Genomic DNA, 23,642 nt, shown 5'->3' on the forward strand with positions numbered 1-23,642 from the left:
GGCTCCAGCTACACAAACAGAAGATTGATCATCTGTGTTCTGATTACAAGTCGTCAGTATATTTTTCCAAAATGTTTGCAGTGGCAAGCAGTCATGTCCTTGTTTTTAAGCCAGGCTTGTGGCAGGGCTCTGGGCAGTGCCAGTCTGTCAGTCCACAGCTTTGGACCACACTGAAATGTCTCAAAAACGAAACATTTCCATCAGCACTGTTGTCTCTGTCCTGTGTTTGTGCTGTAAAAACACAGCTCTGGCATTGACGAGGCCGCCCCTTGTCTCCGATCCTGTTTTTGATATTTACGGTCTCAGCTTTTTTGGCTCTGTTGGCCTCCTCAAGCCGCGACCTTCAGCTCGCACTGAGGTGGTTTGTAGGCGAACGAGGAGCGACCGGGATGACAATCACCACCTCCATGATTCTCTGCTGGAATTTCTTCTTCTTGGTTGGGGTTGAGTTGCTGCCCCCAAAAAAGGAGCTCAAGTATGTCAAAGATGTTGCTCACAGGAAAAGTGGAGTATAAGGTGGACGTCCATCTTGGTGCGGGGGATCAATCTACCAATCGGTCTACGTTCCAACTTTCACCTTGTGGCAATCACCAAAATATATTATAATAAATGCTAAGGGAAAAATCTATGGTTCTGTTCATTCAGCTCACCTCCTTATTCCAGCGTTTAGGTATTCTTTTTCCTAGAGGTGAATGAACAGTATTGAAAGAACTTCCTTGTTTTGATTTTTTTCTCTGGATTGCTGGAAAAGCCTGAAGTGGATGATTTGAGTTGATTATTTGAACTGCATGGAAAAGGTTTTTAAGAAAACCCAGACTGAACTTAACCTCCTTTATTATAATAAATGGAAAATGATTTTCTTATGGTGGGAATTTACCTTGTGATATAATCCAGTATCTTGGTGTTACAATGAGTGAATTATTGTCTTGTGTGAACTATAAGCAGGATGTATGTATAAACATTTAATCTTTGTAGGGTTTGACAGTGAACTTGAAAATGATTTGGTTGAACCTTTGGCCATGAGCTCCAGGTAGGGAACAAAAGACTGAGATCGTGGGTACAAGAAAAGAGTTCCTTCTGTAGTGTGGCTGGGCTCAGCCTTGGAGATCGGGTGAGGAGCTCGGACATCTGGACAGAGCAAATGCATTGAAAAGACCCAGCTAAGGTGGTTTTCAGTCGGTTTTCTGATCACATCAAACTGAGGGAAAACCCTGGGGTCGACCCAGAACTCACTGGAGGGACGACACATCTCATATTTTGGGGGAACACTTGGAAAACTGGGCAGAGGGAACATCTGGAACACCCTCCTTAACCTGCTGCCACTATGACCCCACCCTGAACAAATGGAAGAAAATGAATGGAGGGATCTGCACTACTTAGCAAGGGTTCACCATTTACTAAAATGGTAAACATTACCCGCTAATCAGCATGTTAGCATCGTGTCTGTGAGCGCGTCGACAAGCAGATATAAGCATTTAGCCCAGAGTACCTACTTCCATCCGCACAGTGCAAAGCCTCGATTACCCACGACAACATACACCGATGTCGGTGCCATTTAAACTCCACGGAAGCTCCACTATAGGAGCCCTTTGTCCCTAAGAGAGAATAATGACAATGGGCAGATAAAGGGAAGTCACCGCATTAAACAGCATTAAGCCACTCAGTACTAGACGCATTACAGAGAGAAAAAGAAGGGATGAAGAAATGGATGAGAGAGGAGAGAAAATGACAGCGAGGCCCAGAGAAAAGAGCGAGGCAGTGATAAATCGGAGGATTAATCCGGGCTACTACAGAGGGATTAAATCATTCTCTCGCTGAACGTTCGCCTGCTCCGTCAGACGGCAGAGGTTAAGCAGACCGTTCTCTCCCTGCCCTGTTTTGCTGCTTTTTTTTTTCCCCTCTCATCCCCCCTCAACCACCTATTCTCATCCCTTTAATGGCATTAGAGGGGTGGAAGTCTTTAATCGGAGGAGCAGTGCAGTCGGAGAGGCCTCTGCAGAGCACACGCTCACACATCCACACAAAAGCAGCGAGCAGATGGAGTGTTGGGCTAATAGATGTCAGTGTCTCTGATAATCTGATGGAGGGGAGAGATAACAGAAAGAATCATTGATTTCCCTCGTGGCAGGTGTGTATAGCTGTATGTGTGTGTGTGTGTGGTGGGGGGTTGGGGTGGTGTGCATTTAAAATAGGTGGGAAGACAAAATTGCCTCGGAAAAGAAATAAACAATTATCATCTTCTATCAAAAACGAGAAATTCTGACATTTCCAAAAAATCGCCTAAATGATCCAGTTTCATCAATCAGCGCTTCAGTTCTACATTCATTGTGTTCACACCAGCATGAGCACACGCTGCTGAATGTGTGTGGTGTGTGTTACGTGGCGTGTGTCTGTTAGAGAAGTGCATAATTGAAGGATAATTCTGGTTTTAACACGTGAGGAGCTAAAGCAACGTATTCCATTATTTGTTATTTGTTAAATGTCTCTTTACATCCTGACAGCGACCAATAAATCAAATCCTCTGATAGCAGAAAAAGGGAAAGCGTTTGTTAACGCCGGCATTCACAGCACATGGATGCAAAAGGCAGACTCCCACAGACTAGAAAAGTCATATAAAGCTAGTAATTTACTTTCCACCAGTATGTGAGAATCTGTGAGATAGAAATTTTTCTTCATCTCCTCCAGTCCACAAGAGTCCAAACAGCAGAACCCTCTACAGACAGGCTGCTGCCCGGAGTTTGTGTCTGCTGCACGGCGACTACAAGAGCAATATCGCGCATGCTTGGCGGCGGTGTGTTCGTGCAGAATACAGATACGAGCAACTGCACATTTACGAGAGTCTAAAAAAGTAGCATAATAACAACAACGGTGCATCCATGGGTGTCTGGAGTGTTATCGATAAATAAACTGCCCACCTGCTGCCACCGTACCTGTGCACACGTTGCATGTTACCAGAGTCGTCCACAAGGTTGCAAGGATGCTACAGTATCTGTTAGCCAAATGTCTGCATTGTAGCCTCATGGGAGCAAGTGTGGTTTGTCTATATTGGACTTTGAACAGGACATTTTGTAACAGATCTGCATCCAAATAAAACTGTAAATAAGGTTTTCTTAACATGAATTCAGAGCATAAATACAGTTCAACCCAAAATATTTCATTTGCTGAACGTCTGCTTATCAATAGACGTTTCAATTTTTACAGTTTAAACACCTCACATGCTGGCTACAATAGAGTCCTGCTAAGTGACTGTGCACAGAGAAGCCTCTAGTCTCCACTCAGTTACAAATGAATGAAACAAATGAAAGTTCTAATGTCAGATTTAGCTGAGCAGCAGCCAAATGATTGTATCTACATGGGTTGTTTTCAATGAATGTAGCATTTTAACAACAACGGTGCACCCATAGATGCACGTCTGCACCCGAGTATTATCGATAAATAACCTGCCCACCTGCTGTCACCGTACCTGTGCACACATTGCATGTTACCAGAGTCTTCCACAGGGTTGGAAGGATGATAGAATATCTGTGTGTCTGTTTGCTGTCTGTCTGCATTGTAGCCTCATAGGAGCAAGTGTGGTTTGTATTTACCTTATGTTTGTCCGACATTTTGCAAATGTGGTGATTTAGCCTGTTAGCATATTTAATATTAGCATATTGAAGCGTATTTAAGCACATATAATTTTGTACCACAAACATGTGAATGTGAGCTGGCATGACAAATAAAGTTCCTTGAATCCTTGAATTTTTCCCATCCTGTGCTACACTCTTGTACAAATCTGCATCAAAATAACAAAACCATCAGCAGACATTACAGTTTATAAATCTCGCTGAAACACCTCACATGCAGCTACAATTGGCTACAAGGGGTTTTGGTATGTATAAGTGTCCAACTTCTTCCAAAACCCTTTTCGAACTTTGAAACTTTGATTTTATGTTTCAAATGTTGACTTTTGTTTTAAATAAAGAAATAAAGAAAGAAAACAATAGAAGGCTGCTATGCTTCTGTGCACAGAGGTGCCTCTAGTCTCCACTCAACTACAGCAGCACAGACAGGGTGTGAGCGCAAAAATTACTTTGAAACGAATGAAATAAGAAGTTCTAATGTGAGGCAACCAAATGACTTTATCTACATGTGCTGTCTTCTGTGAATGGCGCATTTTAAATGTCAGTATTGCAGTCGAATACGGTCATTTAATTGTGGAAATCTCAAATCATATTGCTGCCTGAAGAATATTCTATATTCCATATTAATTGTGCAGCCCGACAACAATCAAATCCTCTTCTCCAGTGTTTCCTCGCCTGCTCCTGCTGCTGTTGCCGTGCACATGTGGAGCCCACACGTCAGCAAACACTGTGTCCGTGAATAAAGTTAGAAAAATCAAAACGCAAGAACACTTCAATCAGAGTAAATGGTGTTCTATCAGAAAGACTTTGTTTTGTAGATTCGTCGTGGACAGTTTTCTTTTTGTCTCGAGCAACCAAAAAAAGTTGCAGGATGATGCGTTTGAGTTCATTTGCCTTATTTTACACTGCACTTCCTGCAATGTGACTATTGCTCTCATGTGCACATCACGAGTCAGTGCTGAAAGCTTTAGTTTTCATGCTCTGGACTCCTCTCAGTACCGACGGCCTCCATCGTGGATTAGTTCTCCAGCTGTCCTCACACAGAGCTTGTTGCTTTGGAGGGAGACTTAGAAGGAAGACGGTGGCATTCACAATCCAGTTTAGTGTTTCTATCATGTAGCTTTAATTATAGTAATAAACATATTAAAGTAACTTAATAGCTGTAATATTAATAATTATAAATTAGCCACAATTTGTGTTTCAGTGTCTTTTCAAGAAGACGTGCTGAAGAAATGGAGAAGTGAAAATTTGCACCACAGAAGCACCTTATCAGCTTAAACAGCAAGACATCACCTGGATTACTACACAATCCTCAGGAAACAATTCATAGAGGAGGTCACATTAAAATAAACCTGCTTTTGTGGTGCCTTCGCTTATCAGTTATGTTACCTTCAAGTTTACAAAAAGCCCCAGATTAGGCAAACAAAGAAAAAAAATGAACAAAACAGGAAACCTATCACCCCAACTGACCCACATGTCTCGTTTAGTATCAGCACAAATATGCACAGAATCTCTTTGTGTCTCTTTAGCTGTAGTGACGCCTCCATCTTTCCAGGTCTCACTATCATAGTCCAGAGGGTTGCACTATGAAGCAAGTTTGACAAAACCGGGCTTTCTTTGTGTGAGCCGGCTCGATAATAAGCCGCAATCAGGGATAATGGATATCACAAAGGTGGTTTTCAACTTTCTCTGTCAACTCAGACTTTCTGCTTCAGACTCTGTTCACATAAAAAGGACTCGTGGACTCTTCTTCTGCAAAAAATGAATCAATCGTGTGCAGCTGCTTCAGTCAACAAGTTGTTTTAATGGACAACAATGAGGAATATTAAAAAATGATCATGGTAAAAAGTGCTGCGACTGCAAATGGTGCAAGACAGACTTGCTGGTCGAAAACTGTTAAACGTGTTAATATATAATATTTTACTATTTTACTAATTTCCAACTGACAGCTGCACATTAAAGTTAAATTTCATATATTTAAACCTGATCTTGTATTGAAGTGCGTTTAGGTCTGACACTGTCCCATAATGCAGGACATCAGTTTAATTTTTGGTCAAATCAAAGCAGAATTAATGTTATTGATTGAATATTCTCTGTAATAAATACCAGCAGAACAATCCATTTTCTAGTCTGTTTTCTATCAGATGCAGTAGAAGCAATGTAAACGGACCAAACATAAAAACATATTTATGTGATTTCTGCATTACCAACTAAATACACATCGGGTTCCCATGGCAACGCGATACATAAAGTGTGTGATGCTGTAACTACACGGCTTCATTCAGTGATATTAGTAACGCACAACTCAGCCTGTTAGCAGATAAAACACATTCCCTCAGCTGAGAATCTGTATCGCTCATAAATAATAGTCAGGAAACCATCTGGTTAAAGGGAGACGCTCTTTCCAGCTGATTTAAATCCTAAACTCTGAACACAACCTGCTCCTGACCAGGTTAGCTCCAGAGCATCAGTTACCATGGAGATGTAGCAGGTTTAAAGAGAGCCACCTTCATGACACTGAAAACTCAGACTTCAAACTCAGCCTACCTGATAACCCACTGATCTGGCTCAGTAGTACAGAACTCAGGTCTCACCAATAACAAAACCCTATAAAGCAGAAATGGTCATTTTCCATTTCTCCATTTTCTTCATTAAAAGAAAGATGTGAATTAAATAAAAAAGAAGAAACACACCCCAGGACCCTCTTATACCACATCATCACTGCACAACCCCCCTACACACAACACACTCATCCCTACACTGTACAACACAGAGCCTTGTGTGTTGGTGTCCACGTACATCTCCCTGAGAACTCGTCCCTCCACCGACATCCTCAGCTGCTCCGCTCGCACGTTTTCTCGAAGCCGCGGATAAAGAAAGACTTTTGCCACAGCCTCCCCCTTGTGAAGGCGTAATGACAGGCGTGGGTGTTTACCTCGGCTCACGCACGTGCAGCGTCTCCCTGAAAGGTTCAAGCAGAAACCCTCAGATACTCCTCTCTCTCTCTCTCTCTCTCTCCTCCCCCCCTGCCTCCCTCCTTCCCCTCGCTGCAGTGGTAATTGGGTATGACACGGGATCAACAGGGAGAGAGCGAGGACGCATTTGAATGCGTCGACTGTCGTCTTCCTCACTTCTCTTCTCTAACCTGCCGCCTTACAGCTCCCAGCCCTCGCTCGCCGCTGTTACCGTAGCAACATCTGCGTGACCGCATCCTCCGCCCTCCCTCCTCCACCTCCGTGTCATTTCTTTTATTAAGATTGGCCGCTCGTGCCCAAATGTGTGTGTGTGTGTGTGTGTGTGTGTGCAACAGCTCGACTGTGCGTAGCAGCAGAGCATCGGCTGCCTAACTCTGTGGTCCAAGCCAATTACCAGCAGCCTCACTACGCATGTTAAAGCTACAACTCAGGAAGAATTACCCCGAGCACAGAGAATGCAGCCACTCGAGTCAAACTTGTTACATTAAGTCAATCAAGTACATTATTGCACACCTGGGTACACCTCAGAGGGGACGTCTCCAGCTGTAGCCGTCACACTGCTGCCACCAGTCAGTCCATACAGCTTTCCTTCCTCATATTTCTTCTTCTCCTGTCAAGAATTCTTTTTTTCTTCTTTTTTTTACAAGTGAATGCCTTTCTGTTGGAACAGCCTTTTTTTCCAACACGTTTTCATTAAATTTCAGGTCACGCCTGATGACAATGGTCTCTGTCATTCTAATTATTGCCATTTTATTTCCCACAGGCTGAGGTGGAGGACTCACAGCTGTTCCTAAGAACTGCTAAAAAATGGAATGGTGAACTTCAAAATGAACTTCATTACAATTTCACAAGTTCTACCTTCTCTGAACCCCGAGCAGTTTGTGGCATTTTTGGCTGCTGTCACATTTTTACTTACTGTGGGCTCCTCTGTGAAAACAGCACAGAAGAGCCCACAGGTGTTACCAACACTGGGGATAAAAGTGACTCTGTACCATTAGATATTTTGCGCCTAATAATTTTAATTTGTTTCCAGACTTGCCTCCTACCTGCTGTGCGTCTACACAGCCTGTAGTTCAGGTGAGTCCCTGACCCAGCTGAGCCTCTAATAGCTGCACAGGTAACTTTAGTTTTTCACAGAATATAGTTAAGAAAACACTTTGAGATTTTTTTTTAAAGAGGTACATGGAATAAAGTGATATTTATAAAACACCACGATTTTAAGCTAAGATTTGGTTCAGTTTCCCAAAGAAACACCACCTCACAGATGAGCAGTTTAGGGAACTCTTTCTGTTTTTATTGTTAATATTCTGGTAATTTGATGTGATTTGGGTGATTTTTTTTTTTAAAAAGACAACATGCCGTTTAAATCTGGGTTTGGTGGTTCAGAGGGTTTAAAGGATCTGGTTCAAATCCTTAATCACATGCTCGATTCTCTTTGACATTTATTGGTTTCATCTCGTTAGTCTGGGATGACGAGATGGCTAACGGTGCTGGTTTTATGTCGACATGTTTTGAAATAGTCACATAAACTGTGTCCAAAAGGTTTCACCACCAAGTTTTGCAAGACAAAAACTCCCAAACAGTGGCCTACTCATCACTGATCGCTGTTGCATAATGATTTTGCACGTGTTCTTGTCTTCTTGCTGGCATTAACCAGGATCTTTTATTCCTAACAGATAAACAGTTTTAACAGGATTAGTTTATTTGCACTTGATTCTTTTATGACACAAAGAACTGCCTCTCCATGGATGAAGAGCGCCGTGCACGGTGACAGATTGCCAGGCTGTGCAGTGATTCTGGCACAGAATCAGTCGCGCTGGAGGTCAAACAATGTGCTCAAGTACAAAAAGCCTGTTTTCATACATAACCGATACAAAAACAAGGAACTCAGTCGGCGTGCTTCTGAAAAGCAATAAATGTTTTCAAATCAGAGAACTTTTTCTGATTGGTGGGAAAGTGAGTGTATCTGTAGAAAATAAAATCCACTTTGATGCACTGGAAAGACTTGGTGTATAAGTCATACTGAACAGGACGCATTAAAGGTGACGTCTGTGATTCTGGAGAGAGATTCTTGACGTTTAGCTAATTAGTAAATGGAGATGAGCTGGATGCTAAAATGCTTATTTCCACAGTAAAGGCACAAAACCATAGTCTCCCTGAACCACACCTTCCATGCGCACATGTGCACAGAACTTTCTTTGTTTCCCGTTTAGTGTAAAGGCCGTACATGAATGGTAGAGTTCTGTTTAGTGCACACACAGAGTGGTCAGTCAGCAGACCGTGAGGAGATATTCACTGAATCTGACGTAAAGCGTACTGGATGAGATGCAGCCTTGAAGGTTTCATATTGTGAAAATCCAATTTAATTGTGGTTTTTAAAACATTTAGCTGTGAAATAAAAAGCTTAGAAAATATGAAAACTCTTACCACTGCCACTCATTTGCACTCCCAGCGTCTGAGGAACTGAAGACAAGGTGGATTAGTTTGATTTTTGATGGCAAAATCGCCGCAACAACAGGAAAATTCTGAGTGTAGCAAACATTACCATTATCTTTAATCATATTTCTCTGTATCTGCTGTCAGACGATGCATTAGGGATGAAACAGTGACCAAAACGCAGCCCATTAACACCAGCATTTTCTTCAGTGACATTTCCTGCTCTGCACCAATAAACGACTGATTTCATAAACCACACCGTTGTCTGACAAACTCACCGTACATGTGAGCTCACTAAAAGAAAACGTGAAAAGTGACACATAGTCCTGGTGTTAAACACATTCACTGTTTTGCTCCACAAAATCAACCACAGACACAGAGAGAGTCTTCTTCCTGAAAGGAGCGTAAACAACAGCAGCAGCTACAGAACCTGACACGGCCGACAAAAATAATTCTTTTAAAATTATTATTTATCAAAAAAGGGGGGTGATACCTTTAAATGCCCGCTGAGGTTTTGGCAGAAGAGGCTAAAAATGAAGACGAATGAAAACATCAGATCCATGTGCAGTGATGAGACTAAAGCTCTTGAAGTTAATGAAGAAAATAAAAATACCAGGATTTCACTCGTTTACCATCGTAAGAACAACCTCAGCTGAGAGCTTGAAGGTTATAATTAACTTCTTTGTTAATAAATTTACTCACACTCAAGTACGTTTATTCATTTTCGGAGGAAGACGGAGCTGATGTGTTTGTGAAAACTATTCAACATGAGCCAACGGAGGTGTTTTATATTATGCTCCTTGTAATATTAGATATAAGCTGTCATTGTTGTACTTCTATACGCAAGACCTGGTGGAAAAAAGTTCTAAATTTATCGAGCAACCTGTCGGTGCTTCGCGTTTTATTTTTAAGGTCACAAGAATCATAGCAGACCTCGACGGCATCGTCTTGTCATCTCCAGTCGATAAAATTATGCATTTCTCTTGAACATTCTGTTAAATTTCAAACTACACGTGGATGGAAATCTGGTCACTGACACTGAATGCAACACTTCTGGTCTTCTTGATGGATTTTTTTTATTATCTAGAATTCTGACAAAACTTGTGTCTGGATTTTTCCATCATCTGGAACTCCACTTTTGTGTGTGTTTTTTTTTTTCAAAAGCATCTCTCCCTTCGTCATAAAACTCCTACGTTATCAAGATAAGTAGTTAATTTATTGGAAAAGGCTGCTAATCGTGGCAGGATGATTGTCACTGTGTTGGTAAACTTGAGCTTGACTTAAGTCTGACTTTTAAAAGGTTTTCAGATATTTAACTGCATTGAAACATGTATTTAAATGAAATTACAGGAGAAAAGTTGCATCATTGACATTCAATGTTTTTTTTTCTTTTGAAAATAAATGAAAGACAGAATTAAAAACAGGCATTGAAGAGGAACAACTGACAAACAAGACCCACACAGGTTGTAAATGGTTTTAATAAAATCATGTAATACATCACAGGTCTGATGAATTGAAGTCAGGATTACCTGAGCTTATTCCTGTGGCATTCAAAAAACAAAATACAAAACCATAAAAGAAATACAACTGAATCCGTTCTTCGTTCAGCCAGCGATCAAAACAAGGACGGTCCCTACGCACTCCACTCAGCTCACTCCTCACATTCTTTTCTTTCTTTTCATGCCTTTGGAAGCAGCAGAGGTTTGGACGTAAGCTGAATTTTACATTCAGCCGACGGAGGAGTGGCCCTGAATGCATCTTTACATCTCAAGCCCTACAAGTGCTCTACGCCGATCTTGTAAATGACTGAAATGAAAGCGTCCTGACTCAGACCATGAACCAGATGGCCGCACAGCACACTCTTTATTTTATTTTTCTAAATTCAAAAAAAACCTCCCTGTATAATATAGCAGTGCAGAATAATAGAGCAGCTTCAACTGACGGTGGATAAATAGTGTAACAAAAAGTTCTGAAAACAAGGCATGCTAAAAGCAAATCAACTCTCCGACAAATGAAAACAGGAACGCAATTAGCCGCCTAAAAGTAAAAGCCTGTGTCCGATAACTGCTTTACCCTTTAACTCCCACTCTTCATCCGTGGTTGACCAGCAGGTTCTGAGAGAAAAGGAAACAAAAGAAGAAGAGAATTAGTCCATCTGCACACCTGCCACACCTTCCGACCTTTGAAATGCTCTGAGGTGCACAGACTGTCCCCGCGTCGTGCACTTTGCCATCTTTAACCGACCACGGCTGAAAGGTCAGCTCTGGTAATAGCAGGGATTATCTCAGTAATGGAGAGAAGTAAACCTGTTGACTAGTGTTAGTCAGCTCAACACCGCCACTCCAGAGGCTTTTTCATACCGCCACACATTATGTACAACTCGAGAACTTCTGAACTGAAGTCTGTGTGTGGTGTCGTTTTGTTTCCAGCGCATCAGGCCTTCGACACGGTGGTTGTTAACAAGATGCATGTTTAGTATGAGCAGGAAACAGGGATGAGGGTAAACACATGAACAGCTGATGGGCTAGCAAACGTTTTTCCTGTTCCCTCGAATCAGCATAGTTTCTGTTCATTTGCACATTTCTGCATCTCCCTCATATATTCTTGTAAATTTGTTGACTTTTCCTATATTATATTTTCTATATTTTTATCTTATTTTACCTTCATTACTCTAATATTCTGTGTTGTCTTGTTGCTTTGTTTACCCCGTTGTTGAATATTGCTGCTGTAACATTTCCCCTCTGGGATTAGTAAAGTCAGTCTAAGTTTCCACCAAAGCATACAGACCAGGGATCTCCAACTCTGGACCTCGTGAGCTACTGTTCTGCAGGTTTTCTCTGAGTCGCTGACGAGGACCGGAGTTGGATACAGATACAGACGGTCCTAAAAAGAAAGCAAAGTGCCTGTGATGCTAAACAGGCCTCAAGGGTATAAGATCCATCCATCCATTATCTATATACCGCTTGATCCTCACGAGGGTCATGGGGGGCTGGAGTCTATCCCAGCTGACTTAGGGTGAAGGCAGGTTCACCTGAACAGGTCACCAGTCTATCACAGGGCTACACTTAGAGACAGACAACCAAGCACACTCACATTCACGCCTACAGACAATTTACAATCACCAATTAACCTCAACATGTTTTTGGACTGTGTGGGAGGAAGCCGGAGAACCCGGAGAGAACCCACGCTGCACGGGGAGAACATGGAGACTCCACGCAGAAAGATTCCGGTGCCCCCACTGGGACGCGAACCGGCAACAGTGCTACCAACTGCACCACCTTGCAGCAGGGTATAAGATGTATTTTTTAAATCAATTTCACTGCACAGACTGAAGGCATCGACATCAGTGTTTCTATCTGACATATAATCCAGAACCTCATGATGAGAGATGTTTTTCTTAATGGTTCCATCATGACATGAGCTGTTTTTGGCTCCAGTCACTGGTCTGCTGCATTCACTGCTACTGTCTCACTTGATACGGAGACGCTTTACCTTTTTCTGTTTCTGCTGCCAGACAACGGAAAACACTACGTTTCTAGACTACATATTAACCAGCTGTCGCCTCCAAATAGTTGCTCTCACCGCCGAAATCCTAAACACTGCTCCAGAAGTCAGCGAACGCTAACAAGACACGCTCTGTGTTTGTATAATATCCACATTTCAAAAATGTGCCTGCTGTATCTGTGGCACTTCTCCACTGCGTTATCATGAAGATATTCTGTTCCTCCAAGGCAGACGCAGCGACCTCGAACATACAGTAGTCGTGGCCCGTCAGGCCTGCCTGTTTGGAAACAGCCATATAGAACTGATCAAAGGAGAGCAACCTCCATCCTTCAACCAGAGATCAATGAGGTCCTTGAAAGCCCAGCAACATACCGTCCCGGAGAGGAGACGGCGGGTCTGACACAATGATTCCGAGCCGTACAACCTTGTCTCGTGCGCCGCGAGGAGTGGTTCGCTCAGATTGTGTGCTCTCCCATGAAATCAATTAACACCTTGAAAGATGATTCTGAGAGAGATGGAACATGACAAACGAACCAATCTGAGCGGACGTTGTCCACCATGCAGGTCTGTTCCTACAACCTTGGAGTGCAACCTATTAAACTGTTCAATAAAAGCTACGTCGTTTACTGCTACGTAGATGGTCTAAACAAAACAGAATGAGTGTGTCGTAATCGATTATTTGCCTTCAATGTCAAGGTCTTTTTATATACACACTCACACACACACACATATATATATGTATATATACACACATATATAGGTGGAGGTCGTGCTTTTTAATAAGTGCAGTATCTAATAAGATGGCTTCTGCCTATTATATTATGCAGCTAGCTTATATAAGCCGATTACAACAGGGAGGCTTCACATTGACGACTCCCTCACAGAATCCTAATAAATGCAAGGCGAGATATGCTAATGCTTTAACCTTGTTTTTTTTCTTTTTTTTAAGATACAGATACGATGCATTCCACTGCAGGCACATGCAGCGTATTTATCAAAGAGCAGTTCAGCTTCTTTGCCATTTTAGTAAAAGCTTTCAAAGTGTGCTTCTCATCTCACTGAATATCAAGGATAAGCAAGGATCATGCAAGAAGAAGCTAAAGGTCTCATATAGTGAGAGGGGTTGTTATATACGTGTAGGTATAAAGCAAAAGCTGTGGTGTATTAAGACCCTTACTGCTCCTCCCAGCTTTGCACACCAGAAAGAATTTTGTTGTTTCATGTGGAAACACAGGAATCAATAGTCGTTGACCTAAAATTTAGCAAAACCAGCTGTTCTGTTGTTGGCTGCAAGAGTGAACACAGTAGTCTTCATGCACTCCCAGCATCTGAGGAACTAAGGACCCAGAGGATTTATTTTGATGGAAATGTCCCCACAACCAACAGCACAATCCTCAGTGTTAGAACGTTGCGTGGCTAATGCAGCTAATGCGACTGTTAGCTTTGATTGTATGCCCGCAGGTAAAAGCTCTGTGGGAACTGTAATGCTGTGAGACATTCAGAGATGGTGGAAACTTTATGACTGATGTGAAACCCATCAACAGTTCAGTGCAAACTACATCCAGACAGTGTTTGCGATTGTGTGCTGTGAACAAGCACAGCAGATACATACATGTATGTAAAATGATCACAGAGAGAAAGCCAAAGGCAAAAAAAAATAATCCTGGTCTCACATTATGTCTGTGTTGGCTGTCGTGCGGTCAAATGTTTTGGTCCGCACAACTAAAAACAGACTGATAGGGAAAGTTTTATTCTTTAAGGGGCATAGACACCAGCAGCTCAACGGTAATTAAAGCCTCAAACACTGCAACAGTCCATTTAGAAGACGACTAAAACCAGACGTTATACTATCATTGGCAGTATTTTGAGATTAGAAATTGAAGGGCACATTGTGGAAACGTGACACTTGCATTAATTAGCTGAAAACAGGTGAAGTTAACATCAAATGTAGATTTAAAAACCCACAAAACAAATCTAAAGACTGACTCTATCAGCTATCTACAGCAAGATTAGGCGTCCATGCTCGCGGCTCTTCACTAAATGCCAATGTCGTGTACAGTTAATGGAGCTGATATTTAGCAGGTCATGTTTACCATGCTCAGTAGTTCAGACATTTTTCCAGCAACACCATCAATCTGACATGTTTGGCTTTGGAAAAAAAAAAAAAAAGTCTCTTCTGTATATCAACTGAATGTCGTCTTCTCAATGAACTGTAATAAGTGATGCCTGGTTATTTCTCCTGTTGCTGTCCATTAATACATGTGCGTTTATAAAGGGTAATTAATGTAATAATTACACGTATTAATCAGTTCAAGGCTCTTTATCATAAAATCAAGCAAACACCAAAACCTCTTGTAAATTTGCTTCGGCGTGCTGCGCAAAGAAACCATCGAGCTCGGCCCCACTTGGCCTCAGAGGCTGGACAACAGCAGGGAAGAGGGTTAGCTCATGTGGAACAATGCAATGAGCTCAATTGACTGAGGGCGAGGGGTGCATTGACCTGAAGCCAGCTGGTACAGAGACAGAGACTGTGTGCATGCATATAACGCATGTGTGCGCAGGGAGCGCGCCGTATCCGTTCTAAGCATTGCAGATTTCACTCCAGCTGCGAAAGTCAAACCATTAAAACCACAGAGAGACTTACAGAGCGGGATGATCAATATGACTGATCCGTCTGGTTTCCCTCTCTTCACCTCCCGCTGCTTTTCCATTCTTCTGTTCCCTTCCAGTGTCTGTTCACTTTCTCCCCTCCTTCACTGTTCTACCCCGGATCTTTTTGTTCATTGAACCTTCCCTCCGTTATTCATAGTACAATAAACGCAAACCTCAAAATGCTTATTTCTTCTCTCCTCTATGTTTATCGTAGTAAAAAACATTGGCTTGAATTGGCTTTAGTGAATGCCGGGTTTCCCTCCCGTAGAAAGGCTGAGGTGCAGGGCCTAAGTGTTGCTGCGGAGCACCTTAAGCGAACGTAAAGAGGAATTTGGGCAGCAAACCAGAATGAATATAAAGGCAATGGTGAGAGTTTTATGCACTGAAAAAAAATGATGAAAGGAAAGGTGGCTTGACCTCGAACTGACAGTCGACAGTTTGTGTTTAGACAAACGTTTGTGTGATCGGCTCATTGCCAAGATAATCGAACTATTGATTCTGATGAGCAACTTGCAAGTCTTTGATGAGGAGCGCCTCTTTAAGCAAAAAATGTTTAAACTTTTTATGATTAGGGAACATTTCCTGTGGATTTTAACAATAGTGACAGCCAGTAAATGAGAAGAAAAAGCTAATGTAGCCTATTTTACACCTATAGCCAAGCTGCTTAGATGTTCACTCACGGTGAAGCTACGTCGCACGGAGATACTGTGACTGAAGGAATGTTTGTATCTAACGTGGTTTGTCAGGTAGACAAAGACAGTCTGTGTTCACACTGATGGAAACTGCTGGTCAAGGCATTTTCAAGGCAACAACACAAAACGGCCAAAAGAAAAAAATAAAAAAAGCTCATCTGATCGATAATTGAGAGTGTCCTTTGGTAGTGTAACTCACACTGAACTAGAGTTAACGTTTGGTAACTTAAAAAAAGATAAACATCGACCAAAAACCCTTAAGATTCATCTAGTTTTACTCCACACATGATTATTGGTAGCACAACATGTTTAATCTAAACTTGTGTTTCAGTGAAGGTCAACCACCTGCCTACTATTGTCCCCTTGCGCCACCAAAACAGCTCGGACCGGTCGAGCCATAGACATGGAACCTCTCAGGGTGTCTGGCACAGTGGATCCTTTGGGTGTCGAGGGTTGTTGGGTAGGGTCTCTGCACATGTGGGCGCTCAGGCTGAGATGTGGGGAGTTCGGAGGACAAGTCAATGCCTTGGTTTTCCTTTTTGTGTACCTCGAGTCATTGCCAAATGGTTTTTTTAGATGAAGTACATTGTTCCGTCGGGGGGAACCTGGGAAGTGCCGGTGCCATTGGGGGCGTGCTTCGTCTGCAACGACGTTATGTGGGTGGTGCGTGTCAAAGGAACAAAAACGTGAATGCCAGGACCCGAGGTTTCCCAGCAGGACATTGCATTGTAATGAGATGATCGATGTTATTCATGCTCCCAGTCAGTGGTCCTCATGTTGTGACTAACTGGTGTATTATTGGGTGCAATCTTTTTAGTCAAAAGAACGGGCTTTTAACTCTGAGTACAGTCATTGTTCGTAGCTTTCATTTACAAAAATTGTAAGAAAGGATGCTAAAAAAAAAAAGAAAACAATAAATTGCTAAACTAGATATTATAATGCGGTAACAAAATTTTCAAATCCCCCTACCACCCCCACGCTCCCTGAAACCAGCCGTCTGAAAACTAAAGGAAACCCCTGGAACGTTTTATTACAGATTAAAAACACAACTGCCTCGTGGCTTGAAAGAAGAATAAAGCGACGGGTGCAACAGAATTTAAAAATTATAAAAATATTTCCATAAAAACCAAAAAGTAAATACTGGACATTGTGTGCTGTGTTTCCTAATTTCTAATAAGTAAAGAGCTTATTTATCAAAGGCTATGTATTATGTTGCAGTGTAATGCTTAGGATAGCCTACTGTATAATTAAATATAACTTATAGAAATAATAATAAATTCATTTAATGGTTTATTGATACTGAAAATAGCACGAACAATAAAATATATCAGCACCAACCAGTTCTGTACATGGTATCCGTGCACTTACACTGCATCCAAACTCCCAGCGGTTCCTCTAATCGATTATTACTTCTGACTTAAATTAGCCACTGACTTGCTGCAGACTTGCTGACTTCACATTTAACCGCCAATAACACACCGTTACTGGTCTGCTCTTATACAATCGCCCTACTTTCATTTCGTGCGGGTTCTGGCCGGCAGATTATAGAGACACAGCGAGGGTGCTGGAGAGAGAAGAAGAAGAAGAAGAGGGACAGGAGCCAAACACTGTAGGAGATAGAAAGAGAAAAACAAATAAAAAGTCAGGAGAAGTAGGAGAGCAGAAGAAGTCTGCCTGTTCTCCATTCTGCAGAACCCGGCCCGGGAGCCTTGACTCAATTGGAAATCCATTTTATCTGATGACTGGCAGGCAATTGGAGCTCTCAGGTGATAGGCTGAGGCTCTGCCGTTGATAGGCCTGACCACTCCGCTGCTGGGGGATGGAGATGGAGGGGAATGTGGGGGAGAACACGTACGATAAAGATTGACTTCGCTAACAAAGTTCATTTCGGGCTACCTCCATTATCAGCTGACCTCCGCTTCTATCAATACCGGAGGAACGGCGAGGAAAAAACCGGCGAATATTTTCAATTAGTCATAAACTGAAAGGGCAAATCGATTCTGAAAAGAAGTAGTCAAACTCAGTAATCAGCAGTCAAAGTTCACTGGATGATACGCATTAGTGAATCGACTTGTGCTGTCCCCGCTACCTAAAGTCAAAAACACCATAAAATGTTTCAAAGTGGAGATTTACCAACATAAACACCTACATCTTACCGAGACGCTATCCTTTTCCCCCTCGAGTGTCACACCGCGGCCAAGTTGTGCGGTTTGTGATGTTCCTCCAGTGTGTTGTTGTTGTTGTTTATTGTCTAATACACACTGCCCAGAGACGGGTGAAGTATTAGCCTGATTCGAGTTCTCTGAATTGCTGCTTCCTTTGGGAAAACTGAGCAATCAGAGTTTTGTAGGGTTGACTGGACACAGCCCTGCTAATCTGATGTTGAAAAGGTATGGGTGGAGGGGGCTTCTGAAGCTATTAAACGAGTACACTGGCAATTTAAGGACATCGGCTTCTGGTGCCAGGTCTAGAAAATACAGCTACAGTACATATGTTAGCAACTGCAAAAGAAAAAAAAATCCACACAAAAATGGTGACAAGCCTTTAAAATCTGCAGCTTTCAAACCTGCATATTCCTGTCATGCAATATGTTAAGTTGTGGGTTCTAAGCATCTTTATCCCCCTACCAGGGAACAGAAAGTGGCTAACATGAACATTCAACTGGCTGACTGAACAACAGACATCTTACCTGACTTGAATTTAATAATCACCCCCTTGCAGTTCGGGTAATTTCACTAGGAAATGAAGATATCTCTGTCTGTGAATGTATCTCAACAACCTCACATTTAATTGACTTCAGACTAGCGGTTGTGTTACTGGGAACAACAGGAAGTGTTGAGTGTAAAGTCAATCAGATGAGAGGTGGTCATGTTTGTGACCATTTTAGAATTCTTATTCTAGCCTTTGGCTGCCAGCGGGCTCAACCAAAAGTCCTGCCGACATATGACGTGATTCACTTGTTGTCCATTACTTCGTAGCAGACAGGTATTTGCAAGTGGCAACTCCAGTCGTATAATTACCTTTTCAAACAAACTAGCACATCTATGCTTCAACAGTCGCAATCCATCCATGTTTAATTTCTTTGAGTAAGGTAAAGACTTCACAAAATGTATACAAAGAAAGCTTACAAATCCAAAAAGTTTCCTTTGGATTCCTTTTAAACCAGCACTTGACAACGGTGGGGAAAAGACTCCCGTTTGCTGAGAAGGATAACCTCCAACAGAACCAGGCTCAGGGAGGGCAGCCATCTGCCTCAACTGTCTGGTATTAGCTCACACATATGCATTCTAGCAGACGTCAGTAAATGAATCGGTCATTTACGAGCAGCAAAAATATCATCCCAACAGCTATGGTGAAGCTCAGCTCAACCTGAGGAGGGCCGCTGTGTAACACATGATGATGCTGCAAAACTGTGACTGTGTATGACAGTTCATACAGCTGAAGTGAAGAAAACATGGCGTCATTGTTCACTGCAGAGTACCTCCCTTAGACAAAGCACTTCCCATTACCAATGATTGCAGAAATGCAGATCCAAGTATCACGTTCTTGATTTCTGTCCTTGTACGAGTTGTAAGAGCATTTGTATAACTCAGGTTAGTTAAAGACTTGTCCATCTTGATGTGGTTGAAGTGGTGAGAACATTAGCCTTACATCATGTTTGACATCCTGTGTCAATCAACAGTTCACTTTAATTGGTGGATGCCTTAATTGCCACAAAGCTGAGATTACTTTAACTTGGTATCTGTCCACAAAAGCTATTTAGCCTGCCACCGCTACATGTCATTCAATTACACTGACATTCCACGGTTTGTCGTCGTCACATCACTCCCAGTCTCTTCCTGTTTGTACTGCGTTTATATCACCCCTGTGGCTCGGCAACGTCATCATCAAAGATTGGCCACATGTACTCCAATATCCCAGTTTGGAGTCCGACCCAAGTTTGTATCATATCTGGGACATGGTGTTTACATGGAACACGGACAAATCTGGTTATTTAGATCTCAGGTTATTCATATAAATGATAAATACCAGCATCCGGTTATTGATTATTGTGTGCTGTGTCCAGTGTCCACTGGAGCGTGTGATGTTTACAGCACAAACCGGCAATTTAATCTGGCATTACTGTGACTGTTTTCTGAACCTTAAATTAATTTAACTGCTGCCACCGTGCAGGATTAGGCTGAAGAGTGGCGGACGAAGATACTCAACTTTGACTGATGGGACAAGGTTGTAATGACAAAGTTTAATGACCCAGAGTGCGTACATCCCTTTATCGGTCGTGTCAACCATTTATGAGGCGAGAGGAAACAACAGTATAACTAGTTCCATTGCAGGAAAGAGTGCCTGAAGGCTGCCAGGTACTTCTCATTAGAGACAAACCTGGACAAGACATATACATGCAGCTGTATCCTGCTTTCTTTTGGGGGAGTACCCAAGCATAACAGTATAATCATGTTTATCAAAATCAGGATCAGGGGTTCTCAGAATACTCAAGTCCATTTAACACCCCTGTAAACAACTGCACGGTTATTAACTTCGACCGTCTCATGCAGTGGTGGTCCCACAGTGTGTAAAACTTCACCACTTCTCCGTTTTAAAGTGTATCACATATTGCTTGTTAGCACCCAACGTGTCACCTGTTTTGAAGCACCTAAACTGCATTTATACATATACTGACTCATCGCTCTTTACACATGCGCCTCCATCCAGACGCTGTTTTCGCTGCACTGACTGCATGCGAGATCGACAGAGTGTCCTTAGCAGAACTCACCCGCACCAAAAACCGAACCATAAATCAACCTTTAATTCCTTCTCCCTCCCAGTGCATCTAACATGAGGTTTGCACTTTTTTGCAAATGGGGGAGAGGCACACTGAGCATTGGTGGGCCTCCCTAGAATACCAATGAGAGTACTGTTAAGTATTGATACTCGTATCGATAAAATCTTCATGATACCTCACCGAGTGTGCAACCTTAACCACCGGGCGCGACATGTTTTATACAGCAGTGGAAAAAGCTGGTGCAAACAGACACAACCAAAAGGTCTGCAGAAAGACGGCCGGGGAACGAGCTTTTTCTTTTTCTGTGCACCCACATTGATGAACAGTCCACCTGTTGAAATCAGGCGGGCATCTTCCATTGATGTATTTAAAACACAGCTGAGGAGCCACTTGTTTACCCTCACATATAAGTCTTAAATTGTTATTATTATGAAAAAGATAGAGGTAAGAGAAAGAGATGGGTTTATCACTGATTGATCAACAGTGCAATAGTTACTGGGGGCTACTGCTAACTCCTTCCAAATGAAATAACCTTTTGGCCCCTCCCAAAACCACGAGGAACCTGACATGGTTTTGCCCCGCCACATAGCAGCATCAACAGTGTTACAAGTGGCATAATAAATAAGAATAAATACCACTGTGTGTGTGTGTGTGACTGCCAGAACCCCGGAAGTTGGCAAATTATAGTAAACACCATTACCAGAATGTGATAACAACAACACCGTGAATAAAGGACAATAAAACATTCAAGGAGACACACTTTTGTAATTCAGAAATGACTCTAATAAGGCAAAAATGACTCAGAATGTCTCTAATATATGCAGAACTGCACAAAAAATGTCAGCAAGCTCAAGTACAACAGCAGTGATTCAATCTTTTGGGCCAAACTGCAGAAACACCTGTGAGTCAAAGCGTGGGGCACAACAGCACAGTTTAACGGCGGAGGAGACGAGGAATCGGCTGCAGCAACAGACGACTACACAATGCAGGTGACACACACACACACACACACACACACACCTGCTAAATGTCAGGTGCACTTGTGTGACCAATGAAAATATTTAGTCGAACTTGACAGATTGCGGTCACATGTGCCACTCCGGCAGACACTGCTCTCAGGCGAACTGCAACAAGGCAAAACTTTAAATTAGGTCAGACGGAAGATTCACAAAACAAAACAAAAAAACAAACAAGAAAAAGACAAAAAAAAAAACACCATAAATGATACATTCACAGGTCATTATTAACTGGAATACAAATAATAATCTGTCTTTGGTACATTTGCAAGACAAAGAATTTTAAATGCCTGCAGTGCAAGTATGAAAAAAAAAAAAAAGCAATTTCAAAGTTTCACATGAAAGTGAACTTGTCAGCATAGCTCTGGGAGCAAACAATAACACATTGGTATTTATTTATTTACAAAAAGGCTAGAGAAGAAAAAAAAAATCGATCTCTTTAGGAGGGTGTGAATTGGAGAGCAATCACAAAGGAAAGGCAAGCTTGAAAATCATAAAGAAAAAGAGGAGGTGGAGAGACAGACGGATTGAGTGACAACGGGACACAAAAGAGAGGGCCGGTAGAAAGTGGACTGTTCCGATAATGTTGTGGCTGTTTGGCGGCGACAAAAGCCAGTGAAAAACCAACCGTAAAAGCCCTGCTGTTGTCCCCTCTTATCCCAGCTGGCGGTCTTGGGTTCCACAAAACCTCTCCTTAAGCACATGCAAGAGGGGGCGATAAAATGCTGATCAGAATATTGGTGTAGTGCGCACCCAGGGAAAAAAAAAAAACAACTAAGTGTGCCAATTGGTTATGCAGCCGAGGTGGCTTTCAGCGGAACACAATGCGGGGCTGTGTTGAATTATTATTGGGACCCCCATCGGAGAACGCGAAAAGAGGGCGAGCGAGCGGGGGGTCCGGTGGCGCGAGCCGGCAGGAGTGGTGGCGCTCAGAAAGGTCAGGGTACAGCGAGCGACGGGTACAAAGGCTGGTAAAAAAAAATAAAAAAATAAAAAAAAAGAGCCTCTCTCAGGAGGTAATTGTGAGTACCCTCAACTCTACCCCCTCCCTCCACGTCTCCACACCCCCCAACTCTTCCCTCATTTGAAAGCTTTGAGGCGTCTGAGGGCCACAAGGGGCCACGGAGCAGATGAAAGAGAAAACCGAGGCTCTGGATCTGGCTTGATGTGCCGTTCGATCGCACGTTGCAGCGTAACAAAAGACGGCGAAAGGGAAGCACACAGAGAAGGGGAAGGAGAGGAACAGAAAGAGATGTGGCAGATAGAGACAAGTGTCACATCCCTCGCAGAAAAAGACAAAGTGAGAGAAAGTTCAACGTGTTACAAAGCCGTGGCTAAGTGCAGTGGAAGTATGTACTCTGACGGTACTCGCTGAAGAAAGATGGTGGGCAGAGGAGCAGACCGAAAAACTGATATTTATATATATACCATGCATGCGAAAGTTCCCAAATTCCACACTGGCAACTCGTAATATGATGTTCAGCAGTCAACAACCCAAAATCACACATCTGTAGATCATGACTTCAACATACCGAGCCTGTTACTCCCCGTCTTCTATTGCTCCTCATCTTTACCGTCACCTCAAATCTCATTCATAGCATCTCAACAAGTGTGACTTCTCTGAAACCTGAATTTCAGCAGGAAAGTCTCATGAAGACAGAAGAGAATTTCCATTATTAGACCGCTGCGTACCTGCTTTAAAAAGCAAAGACGGCGCTTCGAGCTGACATTTTATTTACCAGGACAGAACCCAGCACGGATGGCATTTATGTCGGATGAGCACAATACATCTGATTTCTATTTATACAACCACAGGTAATTACAGCTGGTTACAATCAAATTTGATTTCCCGTCTGCTTAAACTACAAATCATACTCCAAGGATGAAGCTGAAATATTCTGAAATGCAGTGGAAATCCTTCAGTTACTATATACAGAATCTTTAGAAGTTAATATAGATAAATA

The 23,642-nt window shown here is 42.4% G+C and overlaps 1 protein-coding gene across 2 annotated transcripts in view; it reads right to left on the reverse strand.

Moving 5' to 3' along the window:
• Positions 1–10,494: 10,494 nt before the first annotated feature.
• Positions 10,495–23,642, reverse strand: part of LOC103352820 (coiled-coil-helix-coiled-coil-helix domain-containing protein 6, mitochondrial-like) — a 94,898-nt gene continuing 81,750 nt past the window's right edge. For both annotated transcript variants that reach the window (XM_008275485.1, XM_008275484.1), the window contains one exon: positions 10,495–11,148. In XM_008275485.1, coding sequence (XP_008273707.1) covers positions 11,125–11,148 — 24 coding nt within the window. In that variant the 3' untranslated portion in view covers positions 10,495–11,124. The remainder of the gene's footprint in view (positions 11,149–23,642) is intronic.

The sequence above is a fragment of the Stegastes partitus genome, unplaced genomic scaffold (assembly GCF_000690725.1).
Source record: "Stegastes partitus isolate 25-593 unplaced genomic scaffold, Stegastes_partitus-1.0.2 Scaffold53, whole genome shotgun sequence".
In the NCBI taxonomy this organism is placed as follows: domain Eukaryota; kingdom Metazoa; phylum Chordata; class Actinopteri; family Pomacentridae; genus Stegastes; species Stegastes partitus.